The sequence below is a fragment of the Pieris napi genome, chromosome 6, assembly GCF_905475465.1.
Source record: "Pieris napi chromosome 6, ilPieNapi1.2, whole genome shotgun sequence".
Lineage (NCBI taxonomy): Eukaryota > Metazoa > Arthropoda > Insecta > Lepidoptera > Pieridae > Pieris > Pieris napi.
Window position 1 is genome coordinate 6,890,002 of NC_062239.1, and position 15,539 is coordinate 6,905,540.

At 32.0% G+C, this 15,539-nt stretch overlaps 1 protein-coding gene across 1 annotated transcript in view; it reads right to left on the minus strand.

Annotated features, from left to right (window-relative positions):
- Positions 1-276: 276 nt before the first annotated feature.
- The window catches only part of LOC125050405 (tumor necrosis factor alpha-induced protein 8-like protein), a 40,179-nt gene continuing 24,916 nt past the window's right edge, over positions 277-15,539 (minus strand). The window contains exons 3-6 of the mRNA XM_047650248.1: positions 5,816-5,949; positions 5,016-5,174; positions 3,781-3,878; positions 277-3,440 (exon numbers count right to left, since the gene is read on the minus strand). Coding sequence (XP_047506204.1) covers positions 3,269-3,440; positions 3,781-3,878; positions 5,016-5,174; positions 5,816-5,949 — 563 coding nt within the window. The 3' untranslated portion in view covers positions 277-3,268. The remainder of the gene's footprint in view (positions 3,441-3,780; positions 3,879-5,015; positions 5,175-5,815; positions 5,950-15,539) is intronic.

Below are 15,539 nucleotides of genomic sequence, written 5' to 3' on the forward strand. Positions count from 1 at the left end.
GTCTAGTGGTTAGTACCCCTGACTGCGAATCCATGGGTCCCGGGTTCGATCCCCGGCTGAGGCGAATATCGATGTGATGAGCATTTGGTGTTGTTCTTAGGTCTTGGGTGTTTAAATATGTATTTATATGTATATCTATCTATAATATGTATGTATATCCGTTGCCTAGTACCCATAACACAAGCTTCACCAGCTTAGCATGGGACTAGGTCAATTGGTGTGAATTGTCTTAAAAAAAAAAAAAAAAAAAAAAAAAAAAAAAAAAAAAAAAAAAAACATATTTCACACACAAATATAACATACAGAAGCGTTATACACATTTAAATACACAATGGACATTTTATGTATTCTACGTTGTATACAAGTCTAAGTTGATAAAAAGTGAGGTTTGTGAGTGTACAATCTACTTTTTAATTTGATCCATTGTTAGAATAGTTTTCACTAGAGTATAAGAGTGATATTTAAAAATTGTTGATAGCAAGTCTTGATAGAAAAAAACAAAAAAAAATTGAACTTAACACGTAGTTTCAGAGGAAGATAAATGGGAAAAACTTGATAGGTACGTTTCAAATAGGTTTTTTTTATTATGTTTATCTAAAAAAGGAGGCAAGAGACCTTCCGAAGTAGCTAGTTTGTATAAAAATATGCATTACTTTATGATTTTTTCCATACATATTTACTTATTGTAGACATGCGAATTAAGTGGCAAGCTTTGTGCAGTGTGTATTACCTATATTATTGCTACAAGATATGGATCAATAAACCAGATATGTTTATAAAATGTTGGTCCAAAGATTGTTCAGATAATTTCGAAGTGATATTTCAAATTATTATAACTACTATTTTATTTAGATGTTTATATATTCAGGTTTCAAACGTGTTACAATCTTAAACGAGCAGATCTTCTGTTTCAGTTATAGCAATGTATTAAAGATCACGTGACCGGTATAAAGATTTCTTCGAATACATGACGTAGGCGACGAAGCGAACGACACATCACTACCAAAATTCATGTAACTCGTGTAACAATAGTAAGATCATCTAAGTGGCCTAATATGTATGACCTTGTTTAATAGTAATGCCTTTTGTTTTGGCGGAGCGTTCAACGTTTGAAGTCCCGTATACCCCTGATGGGGCAGAGTTTTTCTGAGTCTATTTTATAGATTCTAATTTGGTAAGAAATATGTAGTTTTAACACGATTCGGGCAATAAGATTTATCGTCATTAACGGGAGTTATAATGCTATTTATTTAAACGTGATCTATATGTTCTAATTTTAAAGTAAATCATTTCTGCTATTTAACTTAGGTAACCATTTAATAGAGATGGATAAGTTAGTGATATCAACTCGGGCGCAGCTCAGTGCGCTATAAGAAAAGTGAAAGTTAGGTTACTTTTGACTGTCTTGATAAAAATGTACGTAAAATTATTTTACGTAAAATCTGGATTTCTTATATAGAGGTGTTTATATCTATTTTTTCAATTGAGAAAAAAATATTGTAAGTCATAAACGGATCACACACATCCGTTGTGTGCCACCAAAAAACCTATTAGTCTGCGCAGAACCAGAAAAAGTTGTGTGATTTAAGGTCGTTAAAATGGTACCTTTTTGTTAAGTTGACAGAAAAGTTACGTCATTTGAGTATGACAGTCATCTTGGAATTTAATATGAATATTAAAAAATTTAATTTTTGTAAATAATTGAAATGGCGCGTAGCAATTAAAAACTATGTTAGTTCCCATAACTGCAAGTAATGAACTGGTCATTCCGCTCAGACACTAAATATTTGTATAACATGTCATATTAGAATACAAAGAGATAAAACCATTTGAGTAGGAAGAATACATTACGTTTTGCATACTAGAAAAATCTCGAAAACCGTGTCTAAATCTTAAAACGTTTATAAAATAAGTGCGTACTATTGCTCCTAAAATACCGGATCTGTTGATTTAAAAACGTTTTTTGGTATATCCCCTAAATTAATCGTAATATATTACATATTGTCATGATATTTTCTAAACACTTAACATTTATATTTACATAACTAACATTATAAAATAAATTAACAAATAAGGCAACTTTTCGTAAAATATTTACGCAAAAAAGGTACTGAGGCCTGGCAACATTGCAAAAAACCATAGGCAAGATGCGTTATGCAAAATTACAAAAAATGCTGATTTAAAAAGTATTTAAATATTTTGCGAATTCGTATCGTAAAATCAAGTCTCATTATATCTTGAAGTATTTAACAATAATATTACGTAAAAACTAAATTATACAATTGTAAATTGTTTACCTACTTATAGAGTCTTCATTGGGCAAGCAACATAATATATATTATAATTAGAGTAAAATTCAAAGAAATCAAATTAAAAACTTATCACGTCTAATAATAAAATAACGCTTAATAAATATTGAGTATTCATCTCAAAATTATAGAGAACTGGCAATTTTGCTATAAAACTATAGATATACGAATGTTATTGGTATTGGAAAATAAAATAAAACAAGTAAATAATTAATATAAATTAAACTTATTAAAGTATTATTTTTAACCAATTGGCAAAATTTATATTCAGCATAAAATGTATAATTAGTATTTGTGACAATATTTATCACAAAGAAAAATCAAGAGATGTCATGACCAACTAACAAAAAATATTTTTGCAAGTGCAATTAAATACTACGTCATAAAAAACACGTGCCTGGCAACACCAATACGTTACTAAGAGTAAATAGAGATATGTATTCTCTTTTCACACAATATCAATCTCCTTCACAAACCATAGAGGATAGACTATTAAATACTTATTGTTGTTCTGGCTTAAAAGATTATCTGTGGTTCTAGATTCTTCGTTCTGAGGCCTTCAAATTTAGAATACGTCTAATCGAGCATATTCAAAATTCAAAAATAGAAATGTTGTCTTTTGCTAATATAACCATAGAAAAGACGTCCTAAAACTAATTTAATGACTTTCTCGATCTCAGCTACTTTTCATTACTCATGAGACGATAGACAATTATCTATTAATGTCTATACTCATAGTACGCACTTGTTTTTCTGGTATATCAGATCTTAAATTCAGAACAACGCGCCAGATTAGACCATCATCTTTCCCTTGATAAATACAATTGTCTATCCCATAAAAGCCACAAACGAAGCAAACGTAGGGAAACATCCCCTACGCGTCGCCACTTCCACATATCCATTGAGCTTTCGAAGCCAAGGTAGCCAAAAGGACGGCACTGGGTTTCAATAGGAAAAGCTTAAAGCCAGCCTTTATCCAGTTCTTTTCGGAGCATCCTGGTGAGTTTGAGCACCCCCTCATCTATTTGTCCAGCGAAGAGAGAGTCTAAGAGATCCTCGCGGGAGGCAAGAGCAAATATTCCAGCCAAACGCGATACTGACTTGTCTGACAAGTGACGCTCCACTACTGATCTGGAAATTATAATTAACAGATTATATACGTAGATAATTTAAATAAAATATCGTGTTAGGGCGTATCTTCGTTTAATGAAAGTAAAGTTCGAGTACTAAACGCAGAAACTATTTTTTGGAAGGGGCAATTTTTTTTCAATATTTGTAATTATGACTTATGATTTATTGTGTTACATTTTCTGGTTAAATTATAAATAAAGACGCCAAAAGCGATATTTTGTATAGGCTAAAGTTATAGGTCTCTGTATTTACATAAAATTTACTCGTCGAATTGATAAGCGTCGAATTTAAAGTCAGTTTAAAATAGGAATGTAGCAATACCTTAGCAATATCAACTTACTTGAGCGACTGGTGTGAGTCACGGAGTGCATCTTGTAGAAAACCTCGGTCGTAGGAAAACTCCACCTCCGAAAATGACACTATAGCCATTAACACCGTCTGAAATGTTCAATAATCAAGTTATTTAATTTATTAAGCAGTTTTTAAGTAAATTTCTAACCCATTTTTTGCAAAAACTTTCATAATTGATTTTAATCAATATTGATATAACCTAACCTAATCTATAAAATTTCCATTACATCAAAGTTAGTAAGCCTTACAAACGTTATACATTTATTTATTTATTTAGTAAGCCTACGACATCACACACAGTACTAAATCTACTAATTATTTTACAAAACCTTACATCTAAAATGTGTGACAGTTAATGTAAACATAAGTTTCACAAAAGGGGCCTCATAGCCTAGCGGTCTTATTAAGTGGCAGCTAGATGAGGGGTACCGGGTTCGATTCCCGGTTCGAGGGCAAGTTTTAATTTAAATTTGTTCTCGGCCTTTGAGAGGGTTGTGCGGTACCGGGCGAGTGCCTAAACCGTACATGGAGGACACGGTCGAATTTCTAAAGACAAGCACGAATTATAAAAAATCCTATACTTGACGCTGGCTAATGCACAAATCGTGCCAGAGCCATAAAAAAAAAAAAGTTTCACAAAAAAAAAAATTACAACATATACGATAATACAAGCACACAATAACATAAAATAAAATTATAGAAATTTGTTGGCACTTTCAGAGCAGAAAAAAAAGAAAAATCATCAGCAAAACAGCGAAATTAGGTTCGAGAAAGGCACCCCACAATGCTTTCTCTAAAACCGATTAGCCCACTACCGAATATATCCAGCTCCGGATAAGCTGTGTTCAGTCCGTTAAAATCGCGAAGAATTCGAACGAGAGGTGCCTGAAGTCCTAGGTTGGTTTTGGCAGAAGGAATTTTGAAGATATTGTTGATTTTAAACATTTTATACATTTTCTATAGTTGCCTTTTAAACTTTCATTCTATAAAACTATTATCTTGTACTCGGATGATATAATAACATCCAGGGCGATACAACTATGTATGGGCTTCTGACTTAAAAAAATTTCGTTATACACTAATAGATCTATTTATATCTGATGGTCAATTTTTTTAGTTACCTCACGACGTTAACCTTTCCCGTATAAGAAAATGTTAATTACATAAAAAGAATGATCGGTAATTTTTTATAAAGCGTATAAACATTATACAAGGACAGCTTACATGGAACTTAGATCTGAAGGCATCTAAAGCGCGGTCATCGGCCGGCGATAACTGTCCATGACGACGTAGAACTCCCAACTTCACGGCCGCCTTGATTACGTGCTTTACCAATTTTTCAGCCTCTCGCTTCTCTATTCGTTGGCGGAGAACGGTTAAAAACTGAAATATGATAATTATACATTTTAATATGAAATAAAAAGTAAGAGTAATAGTATATTAATTTTAATTTTGATTAGAATATTCAAATGACTACAGCAAGTACAGCATATTGATAGATCAATCTTAATATATATAAATTACACGTCAAGTTGTTTGTCCGCTATGGACTCCTAAACTACTTAACTAATTTCAATCAAATTTGCACACCGTGTGCAGTTTGATCTAACTTGAAAGATAGGATAGCTTACATACTTCTACTGTACGTGTGTACGTCACTGAACTCCTCTTAAACGGCTGGACCGATTTGAATGACTTTTTTTGTATGCGTTTGGGTGGAGCCCTGGATGGTTTAGATTCACAAATAAGCCCGGCAGATGGCGCTGCAGACGGTACTTTCATACACTGTTTAATATCCTAATCGCTTGAAATATCATGCAGGACAACGTCTGTCGGATCCGCTAGGAGAGATATATATATATATATATATATCTATATAGTGTTGTACCAACGTGTTACATAATTCTATCTATTGTAATAAAATGCATTAGGTAAAGACGGAATTTATTAACATTACATTAATGCAATAAGTAATTACTTACTAATAGGTCTTGTGAGTGAAGTGATTTTATATTCTATAGTACCTGATCGAGGAGTTTAGCAGCGTGCTCGTCAAGCACAAGTGAGCGTGCGCTGGCAGCGCCACCAACACGCGATAAAAACTTTTTCTGCGCGCGCAGTGATATGTCGCGGGCGCACCACGCACCGCCCTCCATAGCTGAAACGTAATACGTAATCAATCAGAAATTTCACCTTTATATTCATTATGGAGAGAAATTTTTGAAAAAAAAAAAATGAAAAAATTTGGTTTTTTAGTTGCTTGGAAATTATTCCGTAAAAGCGAACAGTCTCTATGAGGTAGCACAGCAAAATGGTTCATATGTTGGTTTGTAGCTACTAAAAAGCTAGGCTAAGTAAAAAAAACATATATAAGAGCGAAACGTAGTTCAGGGGGCAGCCAGCTTAGTGATAATTTTGAAATATTTACTATTGAATTAAAAAAACAAATCCTTAAAGTTATTAATGCAGCTTAATTTATATTCTGTGGAATACAAATAAACAAAAACCTCCATAGAGGTCAAAAGCGGTTAATATGCTAAATATAGCTTAATTATAGCAATTGATATTAATTAGAAAACAAATGTCCAAGGTTTAAACGATGAATCATTTTAACAGGAACTCACAGATAACAGCTGAATATAATAGTCTAGTCGACAAGTTGAAAATGGAACAAAATAGAGATACTACTCTTAAAATTATGTGCGATAGCTCATTGGATCCGGAATGACGTCTAGAAAAATGTGCTAAAAGCGTGTATTAGCACATTAAAAATTGCAAAAGTTATAGACCATTAAAGATGAAAAAATAATGGCATTTAGTTTTTTGCCAATATTTAATAAACTATTAATATTTAAGAAATTTCAAATAAAGATTCTGAAAGAGGAGGAAATTTCTAATAAAAAACTCCTGACTCCCAGAACTCTATCTCCATTATTTATAATGTTAATTTAACGCTGAAAATAGGTCTGCGGTTGACATTTTTAGGATTCGCGCGTGGCGTCAAAAGCGACTACGCCACATTAATTAATTTATTTAAGGTATTGAATATTTTTTTTTAAATTTGAAAAAATTATGGTGTGTTCTGAACACTATAATTAATTTATTCCCGTTGAAAATTTTACTTAAAGTTAATTTTTCAACAAGTTAAATAATTGTTAACTAACGAAATTTTCTCGAACGACCGTCTTAATTGTAAGTGAAAAAAAATGTTTAAATAATGGTCGTAAAAATATTTCGCTTCGTAGAGCCTTTCTTACATACATACTTAACAAGATCGTGCCATAAAAGTTAAAAAAATATTTATACTTTGTTTATAACAATTTTTTTACTTAAACAAAAACTTAAAAATCCATGTAATGATGTTAAAAAAATTTTTTTTTTTCTAAATCATCATATAATCGTTTTTTTATTAATACAAGATATTTATTGATTTGCAAAAAAAAAAATTCCCGCCATTTGTTGATAAACTTTTTTTAAACAAATTGATTAAATCAATATTTTTAAAAAAAAATTTAACACAACTTTATTACATTAAAAATTTTATGATTTAAAAAAAAAAAAAATTCCTTAATAACAATTTTTAATTGTTTATAATCGTTTTTTTTTTAATTTTCTATTGTTTAAATAATTAGTTAAGAAATTTTTTTTTCCTAAAAATCATAATTGACAGTCTTCTATAAAGTAGAAAAAATTTTTTTGTAAATTTTTTGATTATCATGAATATTACTTTTATTTAAAATTAAAAATTTTTTTTTTTTTCTATACTTTGTTATATATGGTTGTTTTTGTTAATTTTAGAAGTTTTAGAAAAAAAATAAACAAAAGTTGAATATTTGTTTATAACAAATTAGTAAGTTAATAAACAATAGAATTGTTGATTAAAAAAAAAATTTTTTTCTGTTACTTTATAGAAGACTGTCAATTATGATTTTTAGGAAAAAAAAAATTCTTAACTAATTATTTCTTAAATATTAATAGTTTATTAAATATTGGCAAAAAACTAAATGCCAATATTTTTTCATCTTTAATGGTCTATAACTTTTGCAATTTTTTATGTGCTAATACATGCTTTTAGCACATTTTTCTAGACGTCATTCCGGATCCAATGAGCTATCGCACATAATTTTAAGAGTAGTATCTCTATTTTGTTCCATTTTCAACTTGTCGACTAGACTATAACTAGAGCTGTTTGCTATGAAAATTAGGAATGTTTATTGTTCAGTAGTGATTTTTCACGTTTTGATTTTTTTCTAAATTATGCCTGACTCTGACCAACTAACCGACCACTCTAAATGAATTGGATTTTTTTTTTAATATATATTTTTTTTTTTACAAAATGTAATATATTAATATAGATAAAATAAAAAGCTTTATTCGTGACAGAAATATGGTTGGGACCGATTTGATCTAACGTTAGGGAGACCCAAAGAAAATATAGTATTAGTGTTACATCTAATTAAACAAAAGTCGTATAAGACCTCAAGTATGCGTGAATGTATTAGGGTGTGTGTGCGTATTGAGAGTGTGTGCGCTGTGTCTGATGATACAGTCTCAAAAATACATTATATTTCCTTATATAATCTATGAAGTCATTACCCATATGCTGCGAAAGATTTATGATAACATACAGGTAAAACGGCCAATATACCCTACCCTCGCTGACTCATCACTACCAAGTTCCGCATACAAGCTTCCGCTGATAACCGAAAATTGCTGTATCGCGTGCCAAAACGCCCTTGGAAGGCGTAGAGACGTCAATGTCAAGAACTTGGAAGGGCTTGAACGAAGTTATCAGATATTACTGTCAATTCAAACAAATGGCAGGCGTTTTACGATATGGGTCGGACCTAATTGAATTCAACCCGTCTCCTAAGACATTTCGGATAATTGCTACTCCTGACTTTGCATTAAGATACTCTTTTTAATTGATCATAGAATTTAATTAACCATATATATTGGTTGTTGTCATTTATAATCTGTATACCTGAGCAATTCTAGATTTTCTGGAAGTGAAACTTCTTTAGGCGCATGAGGGTAAAACTTTTACGGAACGTCACAAAGATGTGCAGCGTTTTTGTCGAAGAAAAGGGAGAGAGCGATTGAGACCGATTGAGAGAGAGTAAGAAGGGTGAATTACCTTATAGAAATTACATTTTTAAAATTAAAATTATATAAATTCTCTTTGCGAAATTTGTATTTTATGTAAAATAATTATTGAAATCTCAAATGACGAATTGTAAATTAAAATGTGTGTGTGTTTTGATTATTAATTTTAAATAAAATGTAATTTGTATTAATTTTCGACGCCTTTAATATTTTAATGACTAATTGTCATTAAAATTCATTAAGTTCCTAACATATTATCTTCCTTTTACCCTCCATCTAAGTCTCGGAAATCTAAAGTTTTAGATTCGTATAAATATGAACAAGAGTTAAAAATTTGTTTGCCAAAGAAGTTTCACTGACATGTGTACTTTGTACGCACACACTTTTTTTATTAAATGTAGTTCGTTTAAAACTGCGGTTGCTTATTTGTGTGTGTGTTTATTGGTTTAATTTTAATGTTAGTGTATTTTATTTCTGATTCTTAATTTTTTTTTAGTATCAAAATTTATTAAAATGCCCAAACTAATAAAAAAGGTTGAATGTCCAAATAAAGGAATAAATAACAGAACTAATTCTGATAAGAGATCGGTATCACTTACGTAATTCGTGTGGAGGTCGTTTCAAAATAAACCTTACCTACAACTTTAACAAAAGAAAAGGGCGCCCCTAACTTACGACACACACTTTTCTTGAGAAGCCTTTGTATTTTACTTTTAGTGGCTATTTGACCAGAAACTTGCGTAAAATAAATTCCCCTTAATGAAGATGAATAGCTGACTTTACCTAAGAAATACATTTTAAATATAAATGTATAATTTGAAACTTAAATCGTCTAAGAGTTTTGCTATTACTACACACTCATATGAAACTCTAATTAATTGTATGGAAGAGACAGCTCAACAAATTACCGTTTTTTCACATCTATTGTCTTCTTTTATTAATGTGATATTTGTTGAGTAATGTAGCTAAAGTTATTATTAATTAAAAATAAATTTAACACATTCCACGAATTAAATTCAAAGAATTGTTTCGCAGAACCTGCACTAATTCATTCTTAAAAATGTATCAAGCTTAATAAGTTTCGATGAAACTGCTGAAGTTACTTTAACGAAACTGAACATAGCATATGAAGGTGCCAAGTTGGTCTAATTAGTAATTTCAGCTTACAAGGTTATTGACAATTTGGCCTTCACTCTCTTACTAAGGAAACACAGTTCAGTGCTAATATTCACAGAGCATCTAATACGCCTACAAACATAGTCAATTATATCGTAGTTAAAGTTGACTTAGAAAGAAAAATTCATACTAATTAAAATTTACACATCGCTTGTAAAGGGCATTATGTTCTATTAAAATGTATTGAATAGGTCATCTTTATTTTATTTACGTACAATCTGCCGCATGAACCATTGGTTAAATACTCGGATTATAATATACTAAAATATTAACAAAATGGCATCCAAGACGACAGACCAAAAACTGCAACGTGACTTTGCAACGTATAAAAACTTTTCCGGCGATTTACAATCTATGGTTATTATGTGCGGTTACCGCCCCGGGTGTAATTTCCGGAACCGCCTCCAACAATAGACGGTTTATGATAAAATCAAGGTTAATAAAACCATGTAATAACATATTAATATTATTTATATACTCTACAATTTATGTACGATTTATAATAAAATAATAGTATGTCAATCGATAACTCTATTCATAAGAGCTTTCGTTGGAAATTGACTTGAAAAATAATAATTAAAAACACAAAAATAACTACCGAGACCACATAATCAGTCTTAACGTCTCGTAAATTTATGTTTTTAAGTACATCGGGAAAAAAGCGGACTATCATTAAATCATAATATTAAAGCTGACAATTTGTTGACAAATAAAAACATTTACAGTCTAAAAAATAAAAATATTAAGCGGCCAGGGGGAGCCACAACTTTATGATTTATTCAGAACATGAATCATGAAGGTGAGGATACAATTCCACAGAAATCGCGCAAAAGCATGTACTATTATAATTAAGAACCGCTTTAGTCAAGGTAACGTGGAATTACAAAATTAAAGCCTTGTATATATTTTTTAGTTCGGCAAGAGTCAAAATTCCTACCTAATGCAAAGTTCAGCTATCTACACCGTAAATTTTAAACACTTCCACATTAAAATATGTTAACTGTTGCCATATAATAATAGCAACGAGGGAGCCTTGCAATAATTTTACCGCGCATTTCATTTCCAAGTTGTCACATTTAACGCAGAAAAATTGCATTTTATACACACGCGATGTGTTATTTCAGCGTATTTTGAAATTGCCACGCCTCGTTGGTTCTTATAGCAGCTAAAATACTGATATAAGGATAATAATATGAATTCCTAAGGAAAGTAATATGTTTCGAATTTCGATGTTTATTACGAAAAGGGTAAGATTCAGTCAAAGTCAAAGTCAAATCATTTATTTCAATTAGACCACCTAAAATGGCACTTTTGAACGTCAAACAAAATACGAAGAAGATTCTAGTTGCCCCTTCCAAAAGGTAGTTTCATGAGGAGAAGAATGGGCAAGAAACTCCACACTTACTCTTTTAAAATAGGTTTACAATATTTTGTTTACATTAGTTAAATAATATAATTATATAATATGTGTCCTTCCAGATAACAAAATCCAGTACGTTTTTGACATACGGAAGTCATTCTGTGCGCTAAGCCTTATCTCGAAGATCTAACTCATTGAAGCAGATACATTGTTCTTGTTCTGAACATTGTCAACTGTCAACAATAATAGTTTAGACTTTATAGAAAATTTAGCTCTTGTAACTAAATTAGATTCTGTAATACGAAATAAAAAAGAAAATTTGATGAAGTGAAACTTTAGGCGCACGAGGGTGAACGGATGAAACGAAATAATAATAATATTAGCGTCACGAAGATATGCAGCGTTTTTGTCGAAGAAAAGGGAGAGACCGATTGAGACCGATTGAGAGAGAGTGAGTAAGGGCGAACGTAGCTTGAAGCAAATAGCCGTGGAGCGAAAGTAAGGAGCAAGCAAGTGAGAAAGATCGAAAGAGAGAGAGTGAGACAGAGGGAACGTCGCATCACGCATAGTGCCATGGAGCGAGAGGCGGGAGAGAGCTATAGTGAGAAAGATTGAGAGAGAGTAAGGGAGATCGAGAAAAAATCCACGCTATTGGTTGATGTATTCGTTTAGTAGTTACATATTAGAACTTTAGATGGCAATTCTGTCACATAACGTCTTGTGCAGTAAATTCAGATTTTTAATTTATTTATAATAACATTAACACGCATACAGTGTGTAAACAGTGTGAATATAGATATACAAATACATGGAGTGATCATAAATTGATGCATGATCATCTATTGGGGCTTTTACCTTAGTAATAATTAATTCACAAAGAAGTTTCACTTCTGACATGTGCACTTTGTACGCACGCGCTTTTTTAAACATTTTAGCAGAACAAATCTCTTATACAGTGAGGATAATCTATTTATGAATAAGTGAGATCCTCGAAGCAGAACGATTTAATTAATTTATCATTGAACCTCGCGTTTTGTCAACTTGTTGAGTATTTTATCAGTCGGTGGCTATGTTAATTAAATTTGCCTTCTTGTTTTTAACTGGACATTTTAATTATCGGTTATACATTTTCATTAATCTATTGCCCTTGATTTACGCAAGTACTCCATTTAATAACTAAAAAAATATACGTGTTACAGAAGTTTATTTAATATTATCAGTGCTTTAGATGAAGTCGAAGTAGACGTTGCTAAATATAAGCCAGAATAACGACTCTTCAGAACTCAGCGTCAATCGTTTTGCATCGTAGCAATTTAAAGAATTTAACACGCAATATATTCATATTGAACATTTAAATTCATAGTATCGACGCAAATATTGATTATCTAATATTCACAAATAGAACCAGCTGCCTGTTGAAGTATTTCCGAACCAATTCGACTTAGGGTCCTTTAAGTATAGAGCGAACCGATTCTTAAAAGGCCGTTAACACACTTGCGATTGAGGGCCCATGGGGCGTCGATATCACTTAACCTCAGATGAGCCTCTTGTCCGTTTTCCCCCTTTTATAAAAAAAAATCTTCAATATCAATATACTACAGAAACTTGATAGAAAATACTGGCAGACTATTGACAAAGATCGAAAAATCTGGAAAGGGTCGGAGGAGGCCTTTACGCAAGAGTGGATCCACAGACGACTAACACATTACAAACAATTAGTGAATGAAAACATTTGAAATGGAACATAAGGATATGGAAATAAGTAAGGTTTTATTATTATTATTAATATCAGTATACAAATTCAATCATAAAGCGAGCGACAAAATACATAGTTGACGGAGTATCAATTGAAAAGTTAATTAGGCGTAGCATTTTCACGAACGTACATGCTCCACATACTACGCTTTTGGGTCAGGGAATAAAATTAATCACATAGCGACAAAACCAAGATATATCTGCTTTTGATACTTGGTGATTAAATAATATGTGTAAACATCACAACGTTCAACTTATATAGTATATTTGGGATATTTTTCTACTAACTATTAATATTTCTAAATATAATTTAGAAATTTAAAAAAAATGTACATACATATACACATACACTTCAAGGTGCCATTCGATTGAATTTTATGTCAACATTATTCAACTCGGAAATGCTTTAATACAAAGCTACAGAATTTTTAATAATTTTATTTATACCTCTTGCGAAGGTTCTACGAAAAGTTAATTTACGGGCAATAAGCTTCCGATAACACCGAGGCTATATTTTACTTTTATATTTTAATTCGTCTCTATAAAAGGCCATTTTGAAATTGAAAAATTGGTTTAATCAAATATTGTAACATTCGTTGCTCAGTAATTGACATTGTCAAGGGACGATGCTCTACTTCAATGTATTACAAAATTGTTACAATCACTGCCTCAATTGTAAATTTAACGCAATACAAGTTTTATATAAAAATCATTTCTTTATCAATATTATCATAATTAGGAATAGGTAACTAAATAGTACTTTCGGGTAATTTTAATAATGTATGCGTTCTCCAATGCTTATGATACATACCTTAAACCCCCTTAACCTAAAATAGTGTTAGAGCTGATTTACACAGGGTCAGTAACTGACTACAAATTCGAGGCAAGTCAGTGCTGACCCGAAAAAATCCCTGTGTAAACTGATTTGAAGTCAGTACAGTGGCTTGAAGTCAGCGCTGACTTGAATATTCGGACACGAATATTTTAAAGTCAGTTGGCGCCTCCCGCCACCCGCGCACCCCCGCGCCAGTCAAATAAACCCCGTGTAAACAGACAAGTCAGTGCGTGGTTAGTCACTGCCGCTGCGTTGTAGTCTGACCACGTTTTTTTCGCTGGCGATAAAAATGAAGCTTAGCGAAGACGAAACCTTAAAATTGGTCTAATTATATGGCCAGTTTGTACTCCGCAGGATCTTCAAATCGCAATTGCTTCAGCAACAAAGCAGAGCCACCAGTTTCGTTTCTATCGTCAATCTATTTTCTTACCCATTGTCGTTTATTTTTAGTTATCTCATTTTCTACCATTTCTATTAATTCATTCAACAGCAAAATTGATAAATTTTTCAACAAATAATTAAATCGTCATTTCAGTTGTTTTCGCGAATTCATTTTTCCCACTGACTTCACAAACGTGTGCTCATCGTGAGTAACGCACCACTACTACTTACTTCATGTAAACAGTTAACTGTTTACATGAAGTAAGTAGTATGAAGTAGTAGTCAGTCGCGGCGCCGACATTGGCGCTGCGACTGACTTGTCTACTTACCCTGTGTAAATCAGCCTTTACAATCAGTTCTATTCTAAAACATAATAACATTCGCACACCAAGATTAATCCTATTTTATTGAGAGCTTTACAACGAACGAAACGAATTTCTATTAAATATAACATTTTATAAGCCAGCTGGGCTATTGTAGTGTAAGCTGTCCCGATTTCATAAGTTATGAAAGTATAAAGTATGTAGGATTGCGTGACAGGCGAGCCATCGATCCGTCGGCTACCCTCGTAAAAAGACGACGGTACCTAGAGGGACGTATTTAATATTTTGATATTAGAAACGTAAATTGAGATTCTGCGACTTGGACTATGTTATTTGTATTACGATTATTTATAAGAATATTTTAATATGGTATAACAAAAATAATGCCATATTTAAAATATTAATAAATATGAACAAAGTTGGTCTAGAGCAGTGATTCCCAAAGTGGTCTATATCGACCCCTAGGGGTCTAAAAGGACAATTAAATTCAATTAATAAATGTATAAATTAACATGTGTTTTTACTTTAAGTTTTTAACACTAAACTTCACTACAGTTAGAAATTTACAGGAAATCAATATGAGGTAAGTAGGGGGTCTACTAAACACGGAAAAACATGGCAAGGGGTCAAAAAAAGTTTGGGGAACTCTGGTCTAGAGGCTTCAGTGTGCGACTGTCAACACTGGTCGTAGGTACGATCCCCGGCTGAACACAAATGAGCTTTCTGGCTATGTGCGCATTTAACAAACGCTCGTACGTTGAAGGAAAACGTCGGTAGGAAACCGGCATGCCATAGACCCAAAACGGTCGAAG